At 43.5% G+C, this 25,856-nt stretch overlaps 1 protein-coding gene across 5 annotated transcripts in view; it reads right to left on the reverse strand.

The window, feature by feature from the left end:
* RFTN1 (raftlin, lipid raft linker 1) overlaps window positions 1-25,856 on the reverse strand; it is a 209,978-nt gene that overhangs the window by 62,525 nt on the left and 121,597 nt on the right. For all 5 annotated transcript variants that reach the window (XM_043595469.1, XM_043595470.1, XM_043595472.1 and 2 more), the window contains one exon: window positions 3,367-3,706. In XM_043595469.1, coding sequence (XP_043451404.1) covers window positions 3,367-3,706 — 340 coding nt within the window. The remainder of the gene's footprint in view (window positions 1-3,366; window positions 3,707-25,856) is intronic.

A 25,856-nucleotide genomic window follows, 5' to 3' on the forward strand; every position in this document is an offset into this window, starting at 1 on the left:
GAAGAGAACCACATGATGGGTCCCCAGAGAGACCTGTATGGGTGAAGGGGAGCATAACCTCTGGATCGGAGAGGCCGTTCAAGAGCCCACGGGGAGGGGGAGGGGCAGCCTGCCCCGTGTCTGGATGGTGAATTCACTGGCAAGCCCCATGTGAGCAGTCGCAGCCTAGACCCGGCTCCCCTAGGCCTCCTATAAAGGAAATAAATTAAACGAGGAGAAGGAGGGGGAAAGAGGGTGACTCCCTCTGGATTTTTTTTAATTGTCTTGCTGTGATTGCCTATTTAAGCCCACCTGGCAGAAAGAGGAGTAAAAACACTTCACCCTCCTTAGGGGGCCCTGCGAGAAAGGCAAGCTGAAAGCTGAGCAAGCAAGCAGCAGGGAGGGGAAGCTGGGGGGATTTGGGAGGAAGGGTGATGGTGCAAGGAACTGGTAAGACTTCTCAGGAAAAAGATTTAGGAGAGAGGTTTGGGTCAGGTGAAGGCCATGACCAATGTGGGCAGGGTCCCTACATGTCCGGCCTTCGGGGAGGCTGAATGCTCAAGCTAGGAGATAAAACGTCACTACTTGACAGCATGGAAGGTGACTTTCCTCATCTGTGAAATGGGCTAATAATAGCATCCGCCATCATAAAACTGTTGTTGTGAGGCACCATCAAGATGGCTCATCGGAACTTAGAACAGTTCACCCAGAGAGTTACCACCATCATGACTGTCTATCCCCAGCAAGGCCATATATGTGGCCAATAACCCCTGCGTGTTCATTAACTGATGAAAAAGATTCAAAGGCTCATTTGTTCCACACGACGAAGAACAAAGGATAACAATAAGCTGCCTAAGTTTCAGAGAGACCCATGGCCTCATGAGCAGAAAGATAAGAGCCCAGCTTTGTGTGTAAACAACAGCCAGCCAGCTGCCCACTGAATGAGATTAAAGTGGGGTACTGTAACACGCCCCTCCCCCGTGGCTGAAATTCCCCTCCACTGTTGGCCTGACCACTTCCAGACACATCCTTCTTTAGCAGGATCTGGTTTGCTAGTAAAGAGAAGGGACTTGAAGAAATGAGGCACAGGCCAGGACACCTTGGGTGCTGAGGGGTCTTTATGGGTTCAGCAACGGAGGGGGCTCTTTGGGTGAGGGAGACAAACAGCCATAGGCCAGCGGGAGGCACGTGGGGGCAATGGTCCTAGGACAAGTCTCCCCAGTTTAATTCTCCCTAGAGTCAACCAAAGAGGGCAGGAAGTCTGGAAGGAGTCTTGGAGAAAGGTGGATTCTAAAGCAGGAAATCTCAGAAAAGTCCTGAGGGGAATTTCAGTATTGAATGCCTCCTTTCTCAAAGCCAGGGCTCCATGCAAAGGTGGAGGCCAGTGGTCAGGGCTACTGAGCCTGTGTGCCAATAATAACAGCTCACACTTAAGAGTCAAGCAGTGCTGAGTGCTTCAGATGTACATCTCGGGGTGCCTGGGTGGCTCAGTCAGTTAAGCGTGCAACTCTTGATCTCAGCTCAGGTCATGATCTCACGGTTCGTCAGATGGAGCCCCAGGTCAGGCTCTGTGCTGACAGTGTGGAGTCTGCTTGGGATTATCTCTCTCTCTGCCTCTCCTCTGCCTCTCTCTCTCAAAATAAATAAATAGAACGTTTTAAAAAATGTACACCTAACCTTTCAATATGAACCTATTGTTGCATCTCTATTTTCCAGGGTAAGAAACTGAGGCACAGGAGGGTATCTTGTCCAAGACTGCCTAGGTAGAAGGTGGCAAATGGAATGTGAGTGGGGTCCGGTTTCTTAACCACAGTGCTGCCTGTCTCCATGACTCCTGGCCCTTTCTTCGGGGGTGCTGGCTGTGCCTGCCCTGAACTCTCACCCTCGCATGCTCCTCCAAGGAGGTCGGTCTTCCTTCTGGGGATTCAGAACAACACATGTAGCCTAACAGCAATGAGAAGATGGGAGGTTTCTGGAATAACACCTGGACATTCATCAGGAGGCACACACAGGGTTTAAATGTGCTCTTGGCTACTCTGGAGGGAGAAGTCTACCTCAAACAGTGTGAAAAGTCCCATAGCTGAAAAACCCTACTTCAGTACATATTTAAGAAGGATCCAGCCATAATATTAAACAACAGCCATAATATATCCCAGAATGCAGGCAGTGCCAATCTCTCGCTCTAAATCAACGTTGCAAGTTAAGTCCAGAATGACCCACCCCGCAATTTTCTTTCCAGGAAGTACTGACCTAATATAACAAAAGAAACTGTTCCACCTTCTTCTAGATTCTCAGCGCATAAACTGTTCCTCATCATTAAGAAGAGGCTAATTTCAAGAACCAGGAAATGAATAATAACATGAACTAGGAAGATGACCCAGACAGGCCCCCTAAAGCCTGGGGGTCTCCTGGAAGTCTTGTTACCAGTGCACCTTCTGAAGGCTGGAAGAGGCCACGCAGCTCAGACAGGTGCCTGGCTCTTGGGAAATGGCTGGATGCTAGATTTCTTGGAGAAAGAAAAGGAAAGGGAATTACAGGGAAAGGGAGAGAAACTTCACTCACCATAAAGTGAGGGCCTCAGGAAATCTTACTAGTCTATTAGAGTAGAGGGGTATAACAAGATAAGTTCACAGACCAGATCTGCCAATTTCCTAGCCTGGGAGAAGATTTACTCTCTAAATCTCAGTTTACTCAGCTGTAAAATGGGCAATGATACTACAGCTCACCCACATCACACACATCACCACAATTAAGAAATGTTGGCTGCTATTAATAAGTGTTGTTCTTTGAATTTGCCAACCTAAAATGCCTGCTCTAATGGCCGTTACAATGTGATTAGGAGGATTCACATACTGGTGGCCTCTCTTTGGCAGTGTTGTCTCCACACTGCTGATTTGTCAACTATACGCCCTGCCTGAAATCAGGCTGTTTTCAGTACCTAGTGAGTTGAATCACCAGTTTCCTGCACAATTTGTCCTTAACTGGCTTTCTTGATTTCTTTCTTTAGGCAGATATTCAAAATGAGGGGACCAAAAGGGAGCATACGTTCTGCATTGGTGCCCAGCATCTTAACACTTTTCCTGTGCTAAGAGCAGGGCAATTCAAGGGTAGCACAAGGGCATGGGGCGAAAATCCCTTAAGTTCTAGAATCTACTTCGAACGTGACATGTCGGAGCGACCAGAAGGCAATTCCGTGGTTCTGCTCTCCCGGAAGTCACAACTTCAGTACGCAATCAGTCAGGAGGCCCGGAAAAATGCCTGATGAAGTTTCCCCTGTGCGATGGACTGCTGTCTCTACACTCTAATTCCATTTCTTTTTCCTAAAATGCCATGGGGACTACTGAAAAGCCGTTAGCCTCTCTTTTAAGTGGTTGCTGACATACTTACTTCCCGAGAGTGGCTCCTCACTCACTTCCAGCAGGTTACCATCCGGCCCATCCAGAGTCTTGCTCAGCCCATGCGGAGAAAATTCTGCTCCATCCCCCTCTCCTGAGGGCAAGGTGGGTTGCTCAGCGATGGGCGTCTCCCCTCCTGGGCCCTGGCCTGGCTCCCGGCTGCCGTCCATCCCCACGGGAGCACCCGGGTTCTCGTTATTCTCACACCTGCCCGGCTCCTTTTCCGCATCTCTGGCGTCCACTGGGGGGCTGCTGCCTGCCGACCTCGCAGGGCAATGGTACTGAGGTATGACGCCGACAAATTGCAGGCCCTGACTTGCAGCCTCCTGGATCTGTAAGGCAAACAAAATGAAGGGGACTGAGTGAAGGGAACTTTATTCTATCAAAGGGGGGACACGGGCAACATCCAAAACGTCTCACCGGAGGATTCTGAGGATAATTCAGTTTGAACATGAAGTCTCTCAAGGTGGCAGGTGTCCCATGTCCCTCTAGGCAGTGGCCACACCCTAACCCTGGCCCGCCTGGGGACAGACAGCATGGGGCTTGCTCTTTTTAATTATGAAGCATATTGGGGGCGCCTGGGTGGCTCAGTCGGTTAAGCCTCCCACTTCGGCTCAGGTCATGATCTTACAGTTTTGTGGGTTTGAGCCCCACACTGGGCTCTGTGCTGACAGCTCAGAACCTGGAGCCTGCTTTAGATTCTGTATGTGTGTCTCTCTCTCTGACTCTCCCGTGCTTGTGCTCTCTCTTTCTTTCTCAAAAATAAAACATGAAAAAAATTATGAAGCACGTGGCTAAATAGGGCTGGGATTACCTCTCTTCGCAATACCGCATTCGTCCTTACTGGTTATTTTTTCTCTATGAGGCTGAAAGAAGGTTCCAAAGGATGAGTTGAAACAAAGAGTTTGAAAGAGGAAGTTCATTTTGGTAAGAGTTTATTTTTTCGTTTTTTTTTTTCTTTTCTGATGAATCGCCTACTTCCTGCCAGTCAGGCTACTGTATAATCCAGTATGTCTATATAGCCATATACTAACTACCAGATGACATTTTATGACCCAAAGAGCTTCCTCTTTTAAACAATTGTTTTGGCAAAGAAGGGCGGAGGTGGGGGAAATCATCACTGCGTGGAGGCTGGTGTGCACATTCCCCACAGCAGGGAAATCTGACGGACAGACACCTGTTCCTTGGTGCTCCGCCTAAGCCAAAGGCACCTGAAAGCCATGCTGGGCCCACAGGTGTTGCTACGGCTGTCTCGTGACTCTGTAGGCTATGGGATACACCATCCAGTCTAGGTAACAGGTAACTTGCTTCTCACTTCCTGAGCCTGCAAGATGGGGGGTGTTGGGGGGGTTAATGACCACACAAAGTACTAAGGCACTTTAACTCTACCCTCCCTGACAGATACCCCTGGGCAACTGAATGTAATAGTTGTATGTGAAAGAAAAATTGAAAGTAACAGCCTAATAAAATCAAGCAAGAGCCGACCCAGACTGGAAAATCGGCTTTAAGAGACATCCTGGGCAAGGATGCTCAGGTCATTTTACAGATAAATCAGGAAGTGAAGACCTCAGAGTTGTGTAAGTCTTAGTCACCAGCCTCTGAGTGGATGACCTCAGAAAATCTTGAGGCCTCTGTAGCGATCATCCACTGTCATTTGAGAATTAGTAAGAAACACCAGCATGGAGTTACTCTTTCTAAGGGAGAAGTAAGCCGTGACCACCCTCCTTGGATGAAACGCCCTAACTTTAAGCCGAAGGTCATTTTAGTTCAACAATGCACACTCTAGAAGGCAATCTACAGCAGCTACAAATGTACCATCCAGTCTTTCTATAAAGTCTAGCTTTTTCTAGAAATAATGACAACAACAGTAGGGATTACCGTCTACTGTAGACCTACTAAGTCCCAGACACTGTACTAGGCATTTTACATAAATCGTCTGTTTAATCCTTCAAACACACCACATGGTATCATTATCTCCATTTCAGATGAGGATACTGAGGCCCAGAGACATTACAGTCATAAAGTAAGCAGTGAGTAGCTGAGGTTCAAAGCCAGGTCTGACTCAGACCCAAGTTCATTCTCAATCACTAGACCAAGTGGATGCCTCTCAAGGCATCATCAAGTACATATGTGTTCTCAGACATGTATGTGTCCACACATATGCCCGTGGCTGGCTCAATTCACTCTTCAAAAGTTAAACAAAAAAAAATTAAAGTCACTCCATCCCATTCCAAAAATTCATTTTTGACCCATTAATCTGTGATAGCTGCCTACTTTTAGAAGCTGTTTTGGAAACCTTCTAAAGGAAGACACAGGTACCAAAGTTTTAAGAGAAAAGAGTGGGAGATCATTATTACCAAAGAACCTGAGGTTAAGGGAAGCTACTGCATATGAAGGCTTGCTCTGAGCCTCCTGGCAACATAGGGAGAGCCATGGATTTTTATAATCCTTAAATGAAATGAGGAAACATGCCAGGTCAATAAGAGAGAAGCATAATTTGCTGGTAAGGAACAGAGAAATTTGTCGTATGACTCTTGCAGAGCTATGGAGTCAAATGGGTCTTCCTTAGTTTTACAGAAAACGAAGAGACATTTTTCTTACATCATTTACATACTCTTAACCCTTGATAGAAGGCGAGGACATTGTGCTAAAGCACAGATCTTCGACAGTCCTTCCGTGTGGCTCTAACGTGATAGAAACCAGATAACTGAAGGCAGCTGCAGCCGATGGCAGCCCGCTGAGATGTGTCATGCTCGGGGACGGGGCCACTTCAGCACTAACTTCCCCAATTCCCACCGTACTGGAGTGAGGTGGCTTGTTCTCGTCTTAAAAGTTTGAGAAATCACTTGCCTATGCTTCTTCCCAACGGTTGGGAAAGTGGCTTTTTAAAGTTTTGAACGTGTTATGCACATCCTCAGGGCACTGAATTTATAGTAGAAGTAAACGAAAACCTAACTGCCACAATTTTCATACGTGGGAAAACACCACTAATAACTTCCAGGGGTAGCTCCTACAGGAAGGACAGTGACCCAGCTCCCCTCAAAGCTGCACACCTCTGTTTCAGCCGGGTGGCGTTCCCTTTCATGAACCGCGAGTCTGAGCCTCTCCATTTGCCACCGTGCTGCAGGAACAGGTGCACTGTCGGCACCGCCTTGCACACGCCCCCCTTGCACACAGCCCCTGCTGCGGGTGTCTCACCACACACAAAACAGCTATGACTGTTGAAGTATTAAAAGCTGGTCCCACCGGGGGCTCAACCACAGGCCAGTCTCGACTTGAGTCATGGGGTTTGGAGGCAGAAGGGCTTGGCTTGGAGCTCCAGATGTACGACTCTGGAACCAGAGTATGTTATATCACTTTCTATGCCTCAGTTTTCTCATCCACAAAAGGAGGGAGATCCTACTTCTCTTGCGGTTGCTATGAAGGTTAGACGTTACATACGGCAGGTATGCCGAAGGACAGGCACAGAGAAGGCACTCCTGACCATCACTATTGCTCTACCCTCTCTCCTCATCGGTCCCAGGCTTCTGTGACCCTGCTGACTGCTGACAGTCATCCAGAAGAAGGAGGTGAGGACTCTGGACACAGGGCATTATCCCAATCCTCTCTTTCCTTACTGGGACTTGAAATTGCGAGAGGCTTTGCATTAATCAGACACGTCCCTTCTCTCCCAACTAACTGGACAACCATACTCCTTTGCCCTCCTGTACCTCAAACTTATCCTCTACGCCAGGGGTTCTCAAAGTGAGAACAGCATCAGCATCACCAGGGAACCTGTCAGAAATGCAAATTCCCAGGCCTCGCTGACTTCAGAAACTCTGAATCAGAGCCCCTGGGGATAGGGCCCAAAGCCTTCCAGGTGATTCCAATACACCCAAAAGTTTGAGAATCACTATTCTAGAATATGCATTTCATGAAGTCTGGAGTTTTGTGTGCTGCTTTGTCCCTGGTGCTAGAATGATGTCTGACATACAGGAGGTGCTCTTTAAGTATCTGTGGAATGAATGAATACATTAAATAATGAGTGAATATGTATGTCTCCTCTCCCAGAATGAGCTCCTTGAAGGTAGAGATGGAGACTGATTAATTTTTCAGCTCCCGAATTCAACTGTATCAAGTCCCAACACTGGCCTAGACCAACATTGCACTTAGGTGCTGGGGATACAAAATGGGGCACCTGGGTGGCTTAGTCAGTTAAGCATCTGACTTCAGGCCAGGTCATAATCTCATGGTTCATGAGTTCAAGCCCTGTGTCGGGTTCTGTGCTGACGGTTCAGAGCCTGGTGTCTGCTTCGGATTCTGTGTCTCCCTCTCTCTCTGCCCCAACAAAAACAAAAACAAAAATAGAAATCCTTACTCTCAAGAAGATTCAGCTAACTACTGTAAACAGCTTTGAAAAACAATTACAGTAATGTGGCGCAAAAATGCTTATTTTATAATGTTATATTAAAAAAATCAAGATTCTGGGGTACCTGGGTGGCTCAAGTCAGTTGAGCTTCTGACTCTTGATTTTGGCTCAGATCATGATCCCAGGGTTGTGGGATCAAGCCCTGCGTCAGGCTCTGAGCTAAGCCACTGAGCGTGGAGCCTGCTTAAGACTCTCTCTCTCTCTCTCTCTCTCTCTCTCTCTCTCTCTCTCCCTCTCTTTTCTCTCTCTCTTTTCTTCTGTTCCTCTCCTCCACTCACAGGCTCTCTCTCTCAAATAACAAAAATAAAAAATAAAACAAGATTCTAAATTTTATAGACACAGTATCATGACAGCTATGTCATATTTCTCCAAGTGTGTAATTTTTCAAAATTTATCTGATGAGTATGCATATTACTCTAAATTTTTTTTTTTTTTTTTTTAAATTTTTTTTTCAACGTTTATTTATTTTTGGGGACAGAGAGAGACAGAGCATGAACGGGCGAGGGCCAGAGAGAGAGGGAGACACAGAATGGAAACAGGCTCCAGGCTCTGAGCTATCAGCCCAGAGCCCGACGCGGGGCTCGAACTCACGGACCGCGAGATCGTGACCTGGCTGATGTCGGACGCTTAACCGACTGCGCCACCCAGGCGCCCCTACTCTAAATTTTTTTTAATGTTTATTTTAGAGAGAGATCATGCGAGAAAGAGAGAGAGTGGGGGAGGGGCAGAGAGGGAGACACAGAATCTGAAGCAGGCTCGACTCCAAGCTGTTAGCATGGAGCCCAAGTGGGGCTCAAACTCACGAACCACGAGATCATGTCGTGAGGTGAAGTCGGATGCTTAACTGACTGAGCCACCCAGGTGCCCCTGCATATTACTTTTATGCAGTAAATACTGGAAAAATTTCTCATAGAGCATGTTAAATGTAGGAATGGATATAAAGGTATAGAAATGACAGTGATTATTTCTGCCTTAAGGGGAAGCAGAAAAGTTTCTGACAGGTCAGGGCTATAACAAATGAAATAATGTAATACAGTAGGAAGAGGTGAGGAGTGTGACAGAATCAAGAGTGTGTACCTCTCACTTTACACTTTCAAATTCAATTTTTTTCTCCAAAATACTATGCTAGACAAACTCTATTTGGGGACCAAATCTGCAGGAGGCTTTGAAGGATGAATAGGAGTTCACCAGACAGGTAAAATAAAGGGAGAATGGTAATGCAGGTAAAGAGAAAGAAGAATCATCATGGGCAAAAACTTGATAGTATGCAACAGCCTGATGTATTGAAGTGACTTCTATAAATATTTCTGGATCATGATAGGAGAAGCCAGGAATGAGGGTGAACTGGAAATCACAAGGGCCATATGGTGCATGTCACTGAATACCATGCCAACAAAGGCTCTGACTGCACCCTGCAGGCCAGCATATCTCCCACATTTCACACTATAGTAACTCCAAGGGCAGAGAATAGGGGCCTGAGGGCAAAGCACAAGATTTCTTTGAATGCTCATCTTTTATCTCAAACATTAATGAAAATTTTATATCCTGCACCATAGTACTGTAGAGTACCAGAACGTCTAAAAAGATGGCAAAGGTAAATGCCTCCCTCCCCCCGTCCCCAGCCCTTCCAGAGAAGTTTGCATCTCAGGCATATGAAACATCTTTGTGCATAAATCTTTGCAGCTCTGCTTACTTCCTTCAGGTGGATTCCTGGAAGAGGAATTAATGAGTCAAGGGATATTAACTTTTCAAAGGCTGGGTACAGGCTGCCAAATTGTTTACCAGAAAGGGGGAGTAGTCCTTTTTAACCAGAGGAACCACATTTAGATTTTATAAAGATCAATATTTGCCTAGACCCTGAGGGTCTTGACTCTTCTTAACTCTAGGACACCACTCTCTTTTCTCTTTTTTTCTCTTAAAGTCATTTGACTGTGTTTGCCAAACAGATTCCTGTTTGTTTCGCATTTACTCATGTATTCATTTGTTCATTCACAACCTTTCTTGAGCAGATCTCATGAGCATACTAATGGCGGGCCCTAGTTACTGCTCATCGGGGTTCACCCTCAGCCACCTGGTCTCCTCGCGCTACACTCCCTGCAGTAACCTTCTCCACTCACTTGGGTTTAGCCACTAGTTATGTGTTAATTATTCCCAAATTCAGACTCTCCAGCCATGACTCTCCTCTGGAGTTCAAACCTACACGGCCGATGATCATGGCTGCTGGGCCCACCACTGCCCTCATCTCTCCAATTGGAGCCACAGGCATTTTTCTTAGCTCTTGCCTTTCTCTAACCTTGTGTATCTGCTCACCACATCCTGCCAGATTTCTCTCCCAGTGTTTCTGAAATTCCACTCCCATTCTCCACACATCTAAGATGGACTTACTTCAGGTACTCATCATCTGCTGCTGGACACCACTGTTCCTCCTAGCTACACCAAGTCTTCATGAGCATGGGGTCAAGTCAATATGGAAGATCAAATCACGACCACCCGGGTCACCTTGTTACAGAATTCCCTGCAAATTATCACGTGTGCCTATAAAATTTCTCTAACAACTGTGATTATTAAAACAATAATTGTTAACATTGTACAACTCTTCCACAAAGAACTTTAACGTGCATGATCTTAGGCTCCAAAAGAATACCCTACAGAAAAGGAAACTGGTTCTGAGACAGTTATGTGACTGGTCAAACCACCCAGGGATAATCACTGGCAAAGTCTGGATTCAACTCAGTATCCTAAAACCAACGTGATGCTCCTTTAATGAGACCACTCTTTCTACTTCATGTCATCCAGCCTGTGTCCAAGATACCAGTTTAAACTGAAACACAGCTTCGCCCACCTTCTTATTTCTGCTGCATTTAAGAACCACCACACCCCTCGATACTTAAAGGAGTAACCCTTGCTGGGTTAGGCAGCAAAAATTAAGTAACACCATTTTCAACTGGTCCAAGACTTCATTCAGCTGCTCTGTAATGAGTAAGCACAAATTTGATAGTTAACTCTATTTTCCCAATCTAAAATCAGAGATTATGATGTGAAAAAGATCTTTCCTTCCTTTTTAAAGACTTATTTCTATAAAAAATCTCAACTCATTGTAAAAAATTAGAGCTTCTATTTAAAGAATAGCTTTCATGAAAAATAACAACATGACATTGGAATAATCTCAGAAAACTGAGACAGAGAATCTGTTACTCTACTTTCAAAATGAATACCATGCTGCTAAAGATAAGTTCAAGTATATGCAGGTCTTAGCCCTACCATGTGAAAGTAGAGCGTTCCTACGAAAACTTTTATAAGCCTGAATGGCATAAAGTGAAGAAGGAATTATCATTAATTTCTATGGAAAAAATTTTGAGCATTCCCAGATCCAAAAAATAACCTCTCTTAAGCCTTTCTGATACCTTAGGAAACATTTTGCTAACAGATGCACAAAATAAATCTAGATAAAGCACAGATGCTCATAGACATAGTTCAAAGCTATGGAGGCTGGATGCTGAGATGCTGAGCGTCGTTCCCCAGGGAAGGAGCTTGGTGGGGCCAGTGTTGCTGCCTGGGGTACGTGCTGCCTCTGTAATGGCTTGCTGCAAAACAAACGCTGAATGCTATTTTTGCTTTTTGCCTTTTTTCATAAAAGCAAAAATCCTCATTGGATTTCTTTCACTTGGTGAAAACGGGTACTAAGGTAGGTTTTTGTACAAGGGAAGCTGCATAACATGAACTCTTGAAAAGCAGGGGATACCTGCACTCTATCTAGTACACGTGTTTGTGTTTTCGAGAATAAGTATCGGTCAGGGTGAAACCAGTTACAGGGAAGCAGAACGTGGATTGGATTTTGTAAAAATGAAAGCTATATGTCACATGGAGAAAGGAGCAGAATGGGCTTCTGCTGACAGGTCAGTAGGAACTGGAGTGCCCACAGACCATACCACATGGAATGGGTGAAGGGTGAGAGACAAAGACCATTCTGTCTGAATCTAGTGAAAGAGTTGCCATGGGTCAAATGGCTAAACTATGATGACCAGTTGCTTGGTCAAACTAGTCTAGACGTTGCTGTAGAGAGATTTTAAACATGTGACTGATACCTATAATTAATTGACTAGAACTAAAGCAGGTTACCCTCCATAATGTGAATGGGCCTCACTCAATCAGTGGAAGACCTTAAATGCAAAGACTGACTTTTTCCAAAGAAGGAATTCTGCCTTTAGACAACAGCATGGAAAATCTGCCTCAGTTTTCAACCTTCAGACTCCAGACTGCAACATCACTCTTACCTGAGCCTCCAGTTGGCAGGACAGCCCTCCAGGTTTCGGACTTGTCAGTTCCCAAGACCCTTAAACTCAATCAATTTCAATCCCAGTATCTCTCTCTACAGACAGATCAATCAATAGACAGATAATCCTATTAGGTCTGTTTCTCCAGAGAATTCGAATTCAGGAGGAAAACAGGGAAAGGGAGTGAGGTGTATAAGACAGCACAGAGCAGGCTGATAAAGGTCTTTAAATCTAAATCTGACTCGGTGTGAAATGAAGAGATGCCTAAGAGCTCCCAAAAGGCAGTGAGAGAGCATGTGCCCCAAACAGAAACAACACCACTAGGACTTAATCTGGCATTGAATCAAGGTCCCAGGGGAGAGGATGAGGTATGGCAAGAAGGTTACCAGTGGTCACTGTCATCAGGTAAAGGAAATTTCCCCACCACATTTTGAAATGAGGGAAAGTAAATCCTTAACCGATAGATTTAACTTCTACAAGTTATAGGCAGTTTCTAACTTTATGATGAACTTAATGGAATGGCTATAATTCATTAGCTAATTTATGCTGGAAATCAGAAACTCACTGAATTTTTAAAAATGTAGAGGGGCACGTGGGTGGCTCAGTCGGTTAAGCGTCCGACTTCAGCTCAGGTCATGATCTCTCAGTTAATGAGTTTGAGCCCCCGTGTTGGGCTCTGAGCTGACAGCTCAGAGCCTGGAGCCTGCTTTCTGTGTCTCCCTCTCTCTCTGACACTCCCCAGCTCGTGCTCTGTCTCTCAAAAATAAATAAATGTAATAAATAAATAAATAAATAAATAAAGCAAGCCAAGAGTGACTATTTAAATTTAAGTTAATTCAAACAAAATGAAATTAAAAGTTCAGTTCCTCAGGCCACATTTCAAGTGTTCAATAGCCATTCATGGCTAGTGACTATAGTATAAGATAATGAAGATACAGAACATTTCCATCATCACATAAGAAGTATTATTATGAGCATAATAAACCATATAAAATACTGAATAATAGAGGGGTGCTGGGGTGGTTCAGTTGGTTAAGTGTCTAACTTTGGCTCAGGTCACGATCTCACGGTTCGTGGGTTCAAGCCCCGCATCAGGCTTTGTGCTGACAGCTCAGATCCTGGAGCCTGCTTCGGATTCTGTGTTTCCCTCTCTCTGCCCCTCCCCCACTCACACTGTCTGTCTGTCTCTCTCAAAAATAAATAAATATTAAAAAAAAATACTGAATAATAGAAACAGTTTTCAACAATGACTTCAGGGGCATGTAACAATAGGGAAAAGACCAAGACCCACACACACTCACACTCACACATACACACACACACACCCCAAATTTACCCTAGACCAGACCACTGCCCACTCTGACCCCTCCCCCATTATTCATGGGCCACCATTCTGCAACAGCTGACATTTTAAAGTCTTTGGGGATTTATGAAATAGAAAGGCAACCTACAGAGGCATGCACTTATGTCAAGACCAGGCACAAAAATGCTGTTCTGAGTCGCACAGTTACACATGAGTCTTTACGGTGAATATTTTATCATACACACACAACCCTTCTCCTCTTTTGTCACCTAAACTCTTGTACAGCTTTCTGAGAAGAAAGGTTCAAAAATAGCACGGGTTTAAGCTCAAGTCTGAAGATGCCCTGAGTTCGGATGTGTTAACATTTAGCTTTAGAAATTGAAACCTTTACTAAGCACTGCTGGGAGTTTAGCTCCATTATCATATAAACCTGCTGGTGTTGTGGTTTTCTCCTTTAATGACCAGGAGGTCTTAGAATGAGCCCTGAACAAGAAGTCTGAGACATACAGCTTCAGACCCAACTCTGCAACTCACTAGTTTAGTTACTGGTCAACCCAGCTTATGTATCTGAACCTCAGTTTCCTCATTTATAAAATGGGGTTAATAATACCCATTCATTCATGCCATAACGTGATACCTTAGTATGTGCTAGACACTAGGAGCTTGGGAAACAATGGCGAGTCAAACAGGCACTATCCCTACCCTCTTTTTTTTTTTTTAATTTTTTAAAAAAATTTAATCCAAATTAGTTAGCATATAGTGCAACGATGATTTCGGGAGTAGATTCCTTAATGCCCCTTACCCATTTAGCCCATCCCCCCTCCCACACTCCCCCTCCAGTAACCCTCTGTTTGTTCTCCATATTTATGAGTCTCTTATGCTTTGTCCCCCTCCCTCCTTTTATATTATTTTTGTTTCCCTTCCATTATGTTCATCTGTTTTGTCTCTTAAAGTCCTCATACAATGAAGTCATATATGATATTTGTCTTTCTCTGACTGACTCATTTCACTTAGCATAATACCCTCCAGTTCCATCCACGTAGTTGCAAATGGCAAGATTTCTTTTTGATTGCCGAGTAATACTCCATTGTATATATACAACACATCTTCTTTATCCATTCATCCATCGATGGACATTTAGGCTCTTTCCATATTTTGGCTATTGTGGATAGTGCTGCTATAAACATGGGGGTGCATGTGTCCTTTTGAAACAGCACATCTGTATCCCGTGGATAAATGCCTAGTAGTGCAATTGCTGGGTCGTAGGGTAGTTCTATTTTTAGTTTTTTGAGGAACCTCCATACTGTTTTCCAGAGTGGCCTCACCAGCTTGCATTCCCATATCCCTGCCCTCTTGAATTTAGTATGTGTCCAACTCAAAGGGTAACTTCGAGACTCTGGAAGAGTTAATGTGTTCAATCCTTCTCAGACTATCTATGCTCAGTTTGAGGGACCACCCCTTGCCCTGGCAGGGCTGGGGTTGGGGGGGAAGAGGTGCCTTTATTCTTCCTCTGCTATTAGGGGTGATTTGGTGGGAGGCTTGGAAAATTCTGAAAGAACCCAGAAAACTACAAACTCCCTAAAACAAAAGGAAGAGGTGGAGCCCAGTGTGCTGGTGGTAGTAGAGAATGGACCCATCCTCTTTGGTGGCTCCCTTCAGGGCAGGCATTTCTGACAAAAGGACTTTTATTGGCCTTCATTATCTGTGTTAATTGACTCCTTTCATATAGAGGGTGCCTATAATTTCACAATTCATTAAAATTATAGTGCATGGGAGTTAGAAATCAGTAGAACAGAGAGATGTGCTGTTTAATGCCTATTCCTCAAAGATCTTCAATTAGCTATTGGTGCCTCCTGAAAACCAACCCACTAGAAGACTCCAACTTGTCAAAAGTCTAAGTCAAAGATGCAAAAGGGAGGTACACAAGGAAAGGCCTATATACGAGGAATGACTCAGTGGTATCTCAAATAGCAGCCAAGTGGCCTCAAATAGGGCCAGAGATGGACCTTAGGAAGACCTGGAGCCAGTGTCTTCAGCACAGTCAGGAAACTTTCTCCAAGTTTTCTCCCTACTTGTCTTTATTTGTTAGCATCATTCTTCTTTCTTATTTAGGACAGATTTTCTCCGTGTGGCAGGAAATAGGATCATTGTCAGATTCTGAGTTTTCTGCTTACAGTCTAGCAACTAGAGATGAAGTGTCCAAACTTCCTAGTTACACACCGTGAAAGATCCCAGAGAAGGGCTCTGATTGGTCCAGCTTAGGTCAGGTATCCACTTCTGGGCCAATCAGCTCTGGCCAGGGGCACGGTAGCTCCCGTGGAAGTAATACAGCTGGATTGTTGGAACAAAGGTTAGCAACAGGAAGAGGTAAGAAAGTGTCATAGATCATGTAGAGAAGAGCAAATGCTCATTATGCCTGCACAGAAAATCCATAATTACAAAAGCTTACATTTATTGCGTGATCACTGGTGTGCCACAGACTATTTTTTTTTTTTTCAACGTTTATTTATTTCTGGGACAGAGAGAGACAGAGCATGAACGGGGGAGGGGCAGAGAGCGAGGGAGACACAGAATCGGAAACAGGCTCCAGGCTCCGAGCCATCCGCCCAGAGCCTGACGCGGGGCTCGAACTCCCGGACCGCGAGATCGTGACCTGGCTGAAGTCGGACGCTTAACCGACTGCGCCACCCAGGCGCCCCGCCACAGACTATTTTAAGGGCCTTACAGGAGTTAACTCATGTAATCCTTATAGCAACAATAATAGATTTTCTTTTTTAGCCCCATGTTACAGATTAGAAAACTGAGGCACAGAGAAGTTGCACAGGTTGGCCTCGGTCACACAGCTAGTAAATGGCAGGTAGCATTCAAACACAGGCAGTTTGGTTCCAGACTCCTACCTATTATACCGTTCAGCATTATATTGTCTATATTATATCCTATACTCGAATCCACATTTTGAAATACCAGGGCTAGATCATGAAGAGTGTTGAATCTTTAGAGTCTGGACTTTTTATTCTGTAGGCAATGAGGTACCATCACGGTGTCAGAGCAGCAGTGACATAATCATGTTTCTCCCAAGGAAAATTAATCTGTCCACAGGATGTAGTACGAATCGAGGCAGGGGTTGGTGGTAACAGAAATGAGCAGACAGGAGGCAAAAAGAGTGGTTGAGGGCCTGGGAGTCACCGCAGAGGTTGTGGGAAAGGTCATTAAGAGCTACTCTTGCCTGGGAAAGGATGTGAGCGAAAGGTGGGTGGGAGACCGAAAGTAGAGAAAGCAGTCTGTCGACTAAAAGGCCTTGTACCACAGGACTCTGATGTGTTAAACAACTGGCAATCATCCAAACAAGAACACTTTGAAAACAAAAGGTGAAATTATGAATAATAATGCTGTGATAACAGGGATGAGTTGGAACTGTCCAAGGGAAACGAGGCACATGGTCACCTAAACATGACCAGCAGTGAAGACCCAGAAAGCTGCTTTAAAGAAGACTCGAATGACCTCTTTCTCATCCTTCCCTGCCCAACATGTGGTCTGCTTCTTCCATCACACTCCTGGTATTACATCCTTGGCTCCCTCTGCCTGGCCCCTCCCACAATGTCAAATCCATCCCATCAGTGCAGGGTCACAACAAAGAAGGCTTAAGGTCTTCCATCTAGACCACAAGAGGACACTGTGCTGACCTGTAATCCCTCCTTCCACCTCTAGCCAGCGCTCCTGTCCTCCCCCTGGGTGACCACCCCCGCACCTTGTTCAGACCTCTCTACTTTCCCTAGCCTTTGTTCTTTTACCATTCAAAGTTCCTTCCCTTTCGGTCTAAGCAGAACCTTCTTTTTGAAATGCTGTTCCACCCACTCTCCCCACGACAGGATTCTCCTTGCTACCAGGATCCCCTCTTCCCATTTATGGCTCTCCCTGAAATCCCAGTCTAAAAATGGTCACCTGGACATATTTCAGCATTATCTCTTTCCTTAATTTTTATCATATCCCTTATTTCTAAATGTTTTCTTACTAAGTGTTTTTCCCAGTTGAATGAGAACTCTGTGAGGGCAGGAATGAGTTCTCTGTGAGAACTCTATTTTGTTCCCTACTATGTCCCCAGCATCTGAAACAGTTTCTGGTACCTCGTAAATCCTCACCAAATGCCATTAAAGGGAAGAATAGGAAAGAGGTGAAATTTACAGCATCTCAGGTTACTTCTAAGTGGAGCGTCTTTGACTCTACAATTTCAGGAACTATCCATCTGGGACTAATATTGTTTTACAAATAACACTCATTTGAGATTTTGAAAATCTGCACATCATTTGTTACTCATCTCATTTTAACAGTGAAAAAAACCTGAAGCCTAGAGAAATTAAGGGGTTACAAGTCCAGGAGTACATCTTAAGAAAGCAACTGTTAAAATAAAATTACTTGCAACCCTTGGGTTTCCAGTCCCATCTCTTAAGAAACCAGGTCAATCTTCCCCTCAGGCAAAAGAAAACATATAGTAACAAACAATTTGTTCATATCAGTGCTTCTTATCAAGGTAAAAAATGCCTCATAACTGGGCATTCCTTGGAGCCTTTTTTCTTAAAGGAACTACCTAACACAAGATCATGCATTTCTTTAAAAAAACAAAATGAAACAAAACAGCTAGAATTCAGAATCCTGGAGCCGCTGAGGTTGACAATCCCAGTTTTATACTTCGGTAATGCCAGTGACCCTGGCATTTTAGGCTAGGGGCAAAGAACTTCAAAGGCTTATTAAGATTCCTGAGAATGTTCTGGAAAACCAGTTTTAGAGTCTTCATGGAACTCAAATCTCAGCACCACAGTTAAATGACTGAGGCAAAAGAACGTAAGTTTAAAGAACTTTAACCAAGAACAGATGTTTCCTTTCACACCACACTGCTTTAACATCCAGTATTTGTGATTTTTTCCCCCAACCATTCCCTGATTTACATAGGCCTTCAAAACATTAATGAAAGGCACTTTAACAAAATGTTGAGATGGTGTGGTTGGACAAGTGCTATCCTAGTTTTACCTCTTGGTTAAAAAAAAAAATCCTTTTCTATTCCCATGACTTCAGACCAACAAAAATATAACACGGTCCTAATGGCATTTGAAACCCCCATGGTAAACAGAGCAGTTAAACTAAGTACTTGGGGATGGTTTTCATTACAATGTGCTAAAGAAATGAATGTTTTATTGTTCCTTTGTAAATACCCTGGAGAACCTTGGGACGGTTCTTCTGGAAGATGGAAATGATTTAAGAGAGTTTCAGATCTCACGAAGACATGTGATCTCTGTGAGTAACAAATAGGATTTATTTTGAAGGGGGAGGAATGGAGCTTTGCATTTACAACAGTTGAGAATTACACTTAAAGATTATTTTCAATGTCCAATGACCCTTATATTCAATATTCAATTCCACTTCTTGCCTTCCTTTTTATTTTTTATGTATTCCATATTTGCCCTAGCATGGTCTCAAAGTTCTCTCCCAGTAGAATGAAAACAGCATGTCTGAATTCATGTATGTGGCAGATTGTGCGTTCTATGCCACAACAGTATTTCTCATTCCAAACTATCTGCTGGAACCTTGCCCCTCCCCCATCAAGAAGTAGAGTCTATGCCCCTCTACTTGAACCCGTATGGTTTTGACCAATGAGTGAGGTGAAAAGGGTGCTATGTGACTTTTGAGGCCTGGTCGTAAAAATTCCATGAATGTTCACCTTGTTCTCTTGGGATGTTTGGTCTTAGGACCCAGCCATCCTGTTTTGAGGAGTCCAAGTCCAAGAGTCCAAGAGTCTGTGAAGAAGCCTGTAGCCAGCAACAACTTGTCAGCCATGTGAGTGGCCTTCTCGAAAGTGGACCCCCAGCCACTGCCAAGCCGCCCGGTTGACATCGCATGGAACAAAGATTAGCCACCTCTGCCAAATCCTGCCCAAGTTGTAGATTTATGAGCAAAATAAAAGACTTGTTTTATATCTCTATGTTTGGGGGTAGTTCATTACAACACAGCAATTTGCAACCTCTTAAAATACAGCAATCCTCACCAACTCATACCCATGGGAAGACACCAGACCATAGTAATGTCTTAAAGTAAAATCTCCATCCTTCATGAAGGATGCAGTTGGCAGCACTCTCAATATGCAGAAATGTAAACAAGGATAACATGAATACTTCCAAGGAGTGGGCCTCAAGGGATATGCTTTAGTCGAGAGGTAAGAACAGTTTGTAATTAGCTTCTCAGTTTGTGACGATGATGCCTCGGAACTGCTACCACTAGGCAGGTACTCTGAGGTAAGCATCGCCCCTGCAGCGTGCCTTACATTATTAATCGGCTGAGCAAACCTACAGACACAAGCTCAGTTCTTGTTTATCACAAGTTACAAATGTGCAGAATGTGAGTTAATGATGATGTTTTACCATTCAAGAGCGACGCAGACTAATGCCCACATTCCCGGGCACCATCAGAATCGGAAGGGGTTGTAGAGACCTCTGTGCTTGAGGCGTAGGAAAAAAAATCCATCTGTGTTATTCTTAAGGTGCCGTAAAGAGAATCTTCCATTGCCCTCTGGGGAGTGTCTCAGAAGGGAGTCAGAGTAGCAGCTACATCTCTCATTCAAAACGGGAAGTCATTGAAATCAAAGTTTCTACACCAACTGAATGATAAAGAGTTCCAACAAAAACTAACTTTACTTCAACCAGGAATATATTTAAACATTTTCTTTTAAAGTTTCTTCCATGTTTTCAGGTATTTTCTTTTGATTTCTACTCCTTGTATCCTCCATATCCCAACCTTCTCCTCTGTGAATAAGCTTTCTTTATAAAAGCTTCTTTGACTGCCTTCTGCTCAATAATATCCTTATCACTCCACCAGTAACATCCTTACTGCCTCTACCAATAACCCTACTTAAAGAAACTATGGGGGGGGGGCGCGCCTGGGTGGCTCAGTTGGTTGGGTGTCTGACTCTTGGTTTCTGCTCAGGTCATGATCTCATGGTTTGTGGGTTCCAGCCCTGCATTGGGCTCTGTGCTGACAGCTCAGAGCTTGCTTGGGATTCTTTCTCTCTGCCTCTCCCCTGCTCACACACTCCTTCTCTTTCTCTCTCTCTCTCTCAAAATAAATAGATAAAAACTTTAAACAAAGAAAGAAACTGTGGTATATGTATACAATGAAACACTACTCGACCATTGAAAAGAAGGAAATCCTACCATTTGCAATAACATGGATGGACCTTGAGGGCATTGCGCTAAGTGAAATAAGTCAGATAAAAGAAGACAAATACTGTATGATATAACTTATATGTGAAATCTAAAAAAGTCAAACACACAGCAACAGTAGAATGATGGTTACCAGGGGTTCAGGGTGAGTAAAGGAAATGGGGAGGTGGTGGCCAAAGGGTACAAGTGTACAGTTATAAGCTCAATACATTCTGGAAATGTAATCACACCACGGTGACTATAGTTAACAAAACTGTACATATTGTATAATTGAAATTTGTTAAGAGAAAAGATGTTAATATTCTCATCACAAAAAAGAGTTTCAGATCTCATGAAGTGATGTGTTAAATAACCTTAATGTGGTAACCATTTCACAATATGTAGGTATTTCAAATCATCATGTTGTACACCTTAAATTAACAAAGTATTGTCACTTATATCTCAATAAAACTGGAAAAATAACAATATCCCTACTACCCCACTACCCCCACCAATACACCAGCTCTATCACTCCCACCAATAAGAGTGCTAAACAATAACATCCCTAATACCCCATCAGATTACCTACCCATCATCCCCAGCTACCTTTTCTTTTTTTTTAAGCTTATGTATTTATTTTAAGAGAGTGAGAGAGAGCACACACATGAGGGTCAGCAAGAAGGACAGGTAGAGAATAAATCCCAAGCAGCCTCCGTGCCATCAGTGCAGAGCCTGATATGGGGCTGGATCCCACAATCTGTGAGATCATGACCTGAGCTGAAATCAAGAGTCAGACCTCAACCGACTAAGCCACCCAGATGCCCCCACCAACTACTTTTTCAATACCTAAGAATACTACTGTAAGGCTAACAGAATGAAAATACAGATTGGGAAGTAACTAATTAGATGGGAAACTTTGGTTCTATCTATTTTCACTTATTGCGTAGACTAGATGTGTAATAACTGGTTATGAAAGTACTTTGGCCTTTTGTCCAAATATACATATCTTGTGTTACTTTTATAGATTACAGCACCACCCACAGAGTGAAAATCTCTCTTGTTCTTTAGTCCTGTAAACACTTAAGTCAGAAGTGATCCAACAAGTGAATCATTTGAAGTTTGGATTTCCTCACAACATATTTTCTTCACTGGAATCTTAGAAGGCAACTTTTATTTCTAACCTCATAAAAAGAAAAAAGAACGTACAAAAATAATAGCCCTGATTTAAATTCCAATCACAGTTATTAGTGAAGGGGGCAAGACGAAAATAGTTATCACTCAGCAAACATCGATTTACTGGATGAAGAGCACAGGGAATACTAAAATGAGCCCAGCAGAATTTACAAAAGGAGGATGTGTGGTGCTAAAATCCAGCATGCCACCATCATAAGCCTGAATTAGTCAAACAAGCCTCTTTGATGAGGGAGAAATAATTCAAATAATTCTATGGCTTTACCATAGAATCACAGAATATTAGCGATTATCCATGTGCAAAAGCCTCATCTGACAGAGAAGAGAACAAAGAATTCAAGAAAGTGATGTGCCTTGCCTAAATGACGGTCAGTTAAGCAGCAGGTTTCCTTTACTGGAATCAGGAGAAAATTCTGGAATTTTTGTGTCCAAGTGCTTCCCACCACCACCACCACCCGTACCTCCCCCACACCATGTTCCACTGCTGACTAATCCTAACGGGACTGGCTCTCTGAGTGGAAATTCTCCCCAAAGGCAGAAAGGAGAAAACCTTACATGGGTTGTGATCCTATTGTACTGGCTCTCAAAGACCCTCAGAAAAGATTCCACATAATCTCAAGCAATAAAAGCGAAACCTTCCAGTTTCGGGGGAAGATACAGCAATCAGCTTAACTGCTTGCCAGGATAAACCCCACTTCTCAGATGAGACATCCCACCCTCCACATGCCGTGAGGTTAGTCCAAATTCCCACGTTCATTGTCTGTGCTGGATCCCACACAAATCTGGCAGACAGGAGGTCTCACCGAGCGGGGACATTCAGCACCTCTGAACAACGCAGACGGGGAAGTTCAACCTGTGCTGTGAACCTGTCAGCTACCACATGTGTTCACTGACGGTGCATAATTAGCACTCAAAACATGTTCCATCTCATAAAGAAAGATATATATATGCACATATATATGCATGCATGCCACTTTGGAAACTTTCCTGGTGATAACAGCGATTTCCATATTTGTAAACGTGTCTGCTGAGAAGTATGAGGTAGAAATGGGTGACATATAACCTTCACAAATCACTTCCAGAAAGAGTTTACTCAACAGGTTTCAAACACCCTGAACTCTGGAAAAAGCTACTGCAAGTTACAGGAAAAAGAAAATGTATGAATGTCTGTCTACTTTATCTTCATCACGTTACCTCTGAAAGTATCTGTCTACACAACTCTGAATTTCTGTTCAAGCCTCAGAAATCCATGGGCTTTCACTTTTTCATTCCGTAAATATTCACTGAGCATCTGCTATCTGACTTACACTCTTCTTGGCATGGAAACAAGAGACAAGAAACAATGAACAGAATAACTAAGTAACAATAAGTAAAATATCTCTAGGAAGCAAAAAGAGCTACAAATGAGAGAAATAGAGAAGAGTGAGGGGAATCACTTTTAAAAAGAGTGTAAAAAATCACTCTTTTACAAATGGTGGGTAGGGTGGTTGGGCTCACTGAGAAGGTGAACTTGAGCAGAGATCTGAAGGAAGTGAAGAAGTTAGCCAAGCGGATATCTAGGGGGAGGAAGGGCCATACAAATGATCTCCCCTGCTGAGAGTTAAACCAGTATGCAATAACCAGCATGCAATAACATGATGATCCCCCTCCAAAGGAGGCTGGAAGGGGAAATACACAGCCCCACACATAATCACATGCCGTATCTCCTGGACATATCCAGGGTTTTATGCCCGCAAATGTTATTTCTCAGGAAAGAGGGAATTACTTCACACCCTGACATAATTTTACAGAGTCTCTCACAATCCAAGGACTCTCTGCCACTTTGTTTTGAACAACAAAGTGCTTATGAGGGTTTATTAATTAAAACACATTGATCTAAGCTGGTTTGGGACCTTTATTAAAGTCATCTAGGGGCGCCTGGGTGGCGCAGTCGGTTAAGCGTCCGACTTCAGCCAGGTCACGATCTCGCGGTCCGTGAGTTCGAGCCCCGCGTCGGGCTCTGGGCTGATGGCTCAGAGCCTGGAGCCTGTTTCCGATTCTGTGTCTCCCTCTCTCTGCCCCTTCCCCGTTCATGCTCTATCTCTCTCTGTCCCAAAAATAAATAAACGTTGAAAAAAAATTAAAAAAAAAATAATAAAGTCATCTGATGGACTTAATTTTTTAAGAGGAGGGAAACACATTTAACAACAATTTAAAATAATTCCTATGGAGTGAAATAAAATTTTGCATGCTGCAGTAAGCATGCTTCTTAAAGAGTGCATTTAAAAAAGCAATATAAATATTCTATACACAAATGAAAATAAACAAACTACCAGGACACTGATGGAGCTCATGGGGGGGTCAGTGTTGAGCAAAAAATGCCATTTATGAGAGATTCTACTTGTATAAAGTTCAAAACCAGGTGAAGCTAACTTTTGGTGTTATAAATTAGAGGCTATCTCTGGGGAGGAAGTGGGGGGAGGTGAGGGGAACGGCCACAAGGAGGGCTTTGGGCTGTTCTATTTCTCGACTTTGGGTGCTGGTTACCCAGGTGCATTCATTTTGTGCATACTCACCGACACTTATGATTTATGTTCTCTCCTGTATTTATGCTATCTTTAATAAAAAGAGACTTTTTAAAAAGGGCAATGCAGAGTAAGGGGGTGATGCCAAGATTTCTCCCACACATCTGAGCAGGATAAGAAAACACAACTATCCTTGTGTTAGGTGAATGAGTATTTTTGACTGAGGATAGAGTTTCTAGTGATAGCATCGTTCATGAATTTTTAAAGTGCTGAATTCCGAACAATTTGGATGAAAGTACATACGATGAGCTGAAACCTTAGTTTAGATGCCCCAAAAAGTCACTCTGGTGATGATAAAGACACTGAAGGCAAAGATGCCTGAAAAGCGTAGGAATAAAATTGTTTCATGAAGTGTAAACACGGGGAAAAAAGTATTATTCCCAAGCTTATATATTTTATCTATTTTTAAAAATGCAGGTACAACTAAATTAATACTTCATTTTATAAATAGAAATTTATTTTTTCAAATATATTCCTAAAAGGCTGTAACTGGGCTCCAAACTGTGTTCTAGATCTTTCCACAAGGAAAATTTTCTTCAGTTATACAATATATGCTATCAACTGATACTGCTCCTTGCTCCTTGTGGCTGACAAGACTCATAACCACATTTTTTGGTGTCAACTAAAAACACATTAATCCATGCTAAAAACACATTAATCAACTAGAAAACACGGAGAGCCAAAACTGTTTAAGTACAAATGAACCCTACAGAACCATGCTGTTCACGACAGTAGCCACTGGCCACTGTGGCTATCGAGCACTTATAACGTGGTTAGTGAACTAAGTAGCTAATTTTTTTATTTTATTGAATTTTAATGAACTTCAATTTATTATTTTTTTTAACTTTTATTTATTTTGAGAGAAACAGCACGAGCAGGGGAGGGGCAGAGAGAGAGGGAGAGAGCAGGCTCTGCACTGTCAGTGGCGATCTGGATGCAGGGCTTGAACTCACCAACCAAACAGTGAGATCATGACCTGAGCCAAAATCAAGAGTCAGACACCTAACTAACTGAGCCACCCAGGTGTCCCAATTAATTTCAATTTTTTTTTAAATTTTACTTTTAATGTTTACTTATTTTTGAGAGAGAGAGATAGAATGTGAGCAGGGGAGGGGTAGAGAGAGAGGGAGACACAGAATCTGAAACAGGCTCCAGGCTCCGAGCCGTCAGCACAAAGCCCAACACGGGGCTCGAACTCACGAGCCGCAAGATCATGCCCTGAGTCGGACGCTTAACCGACTGAGCTAGCCAGGCACCCCAGCTTCAATTTAAATTTAAAAATTCAAGCAGTAGAAAATATTTTTTTCTGTTACACAGAACTTTATTTTGTTAAAAATTTTTTTAACGTTTATTTATTTTTAAGAGAGAGACACAGTGTGAGTGGGGGAGGGGCAGAGAGAGAGGGAAACACAGCATCCAAAGCAGGCTCCAGGCTCTGAGGTGTCAGTACAGAGCCCGGCATGGGGCTTGAACGCACAAGCTGTGAGATCATGACCTGGGCTGAAGTCAGACACTTAACTGAGCCACCCAGGTGCCCCTACAGAACTTTATTTTG

The sequence above is a fragment of the Prionailurus bengalensis genome, chromosome C2 (genome assembly GCF_016509475.1).
Source record: "Prionailurus bengalensis isolate Pbe53 chromosome C2, Fcat_Pben_1.1_paternal_pri, whole genome shotgun sequence".
NCBI classification, from domain to species: Eukaryota; Metazoa; Chordata; class Mammalia; order Carnivora; family Felidae; genus Prionailurus; species Prionailurus bengalensis.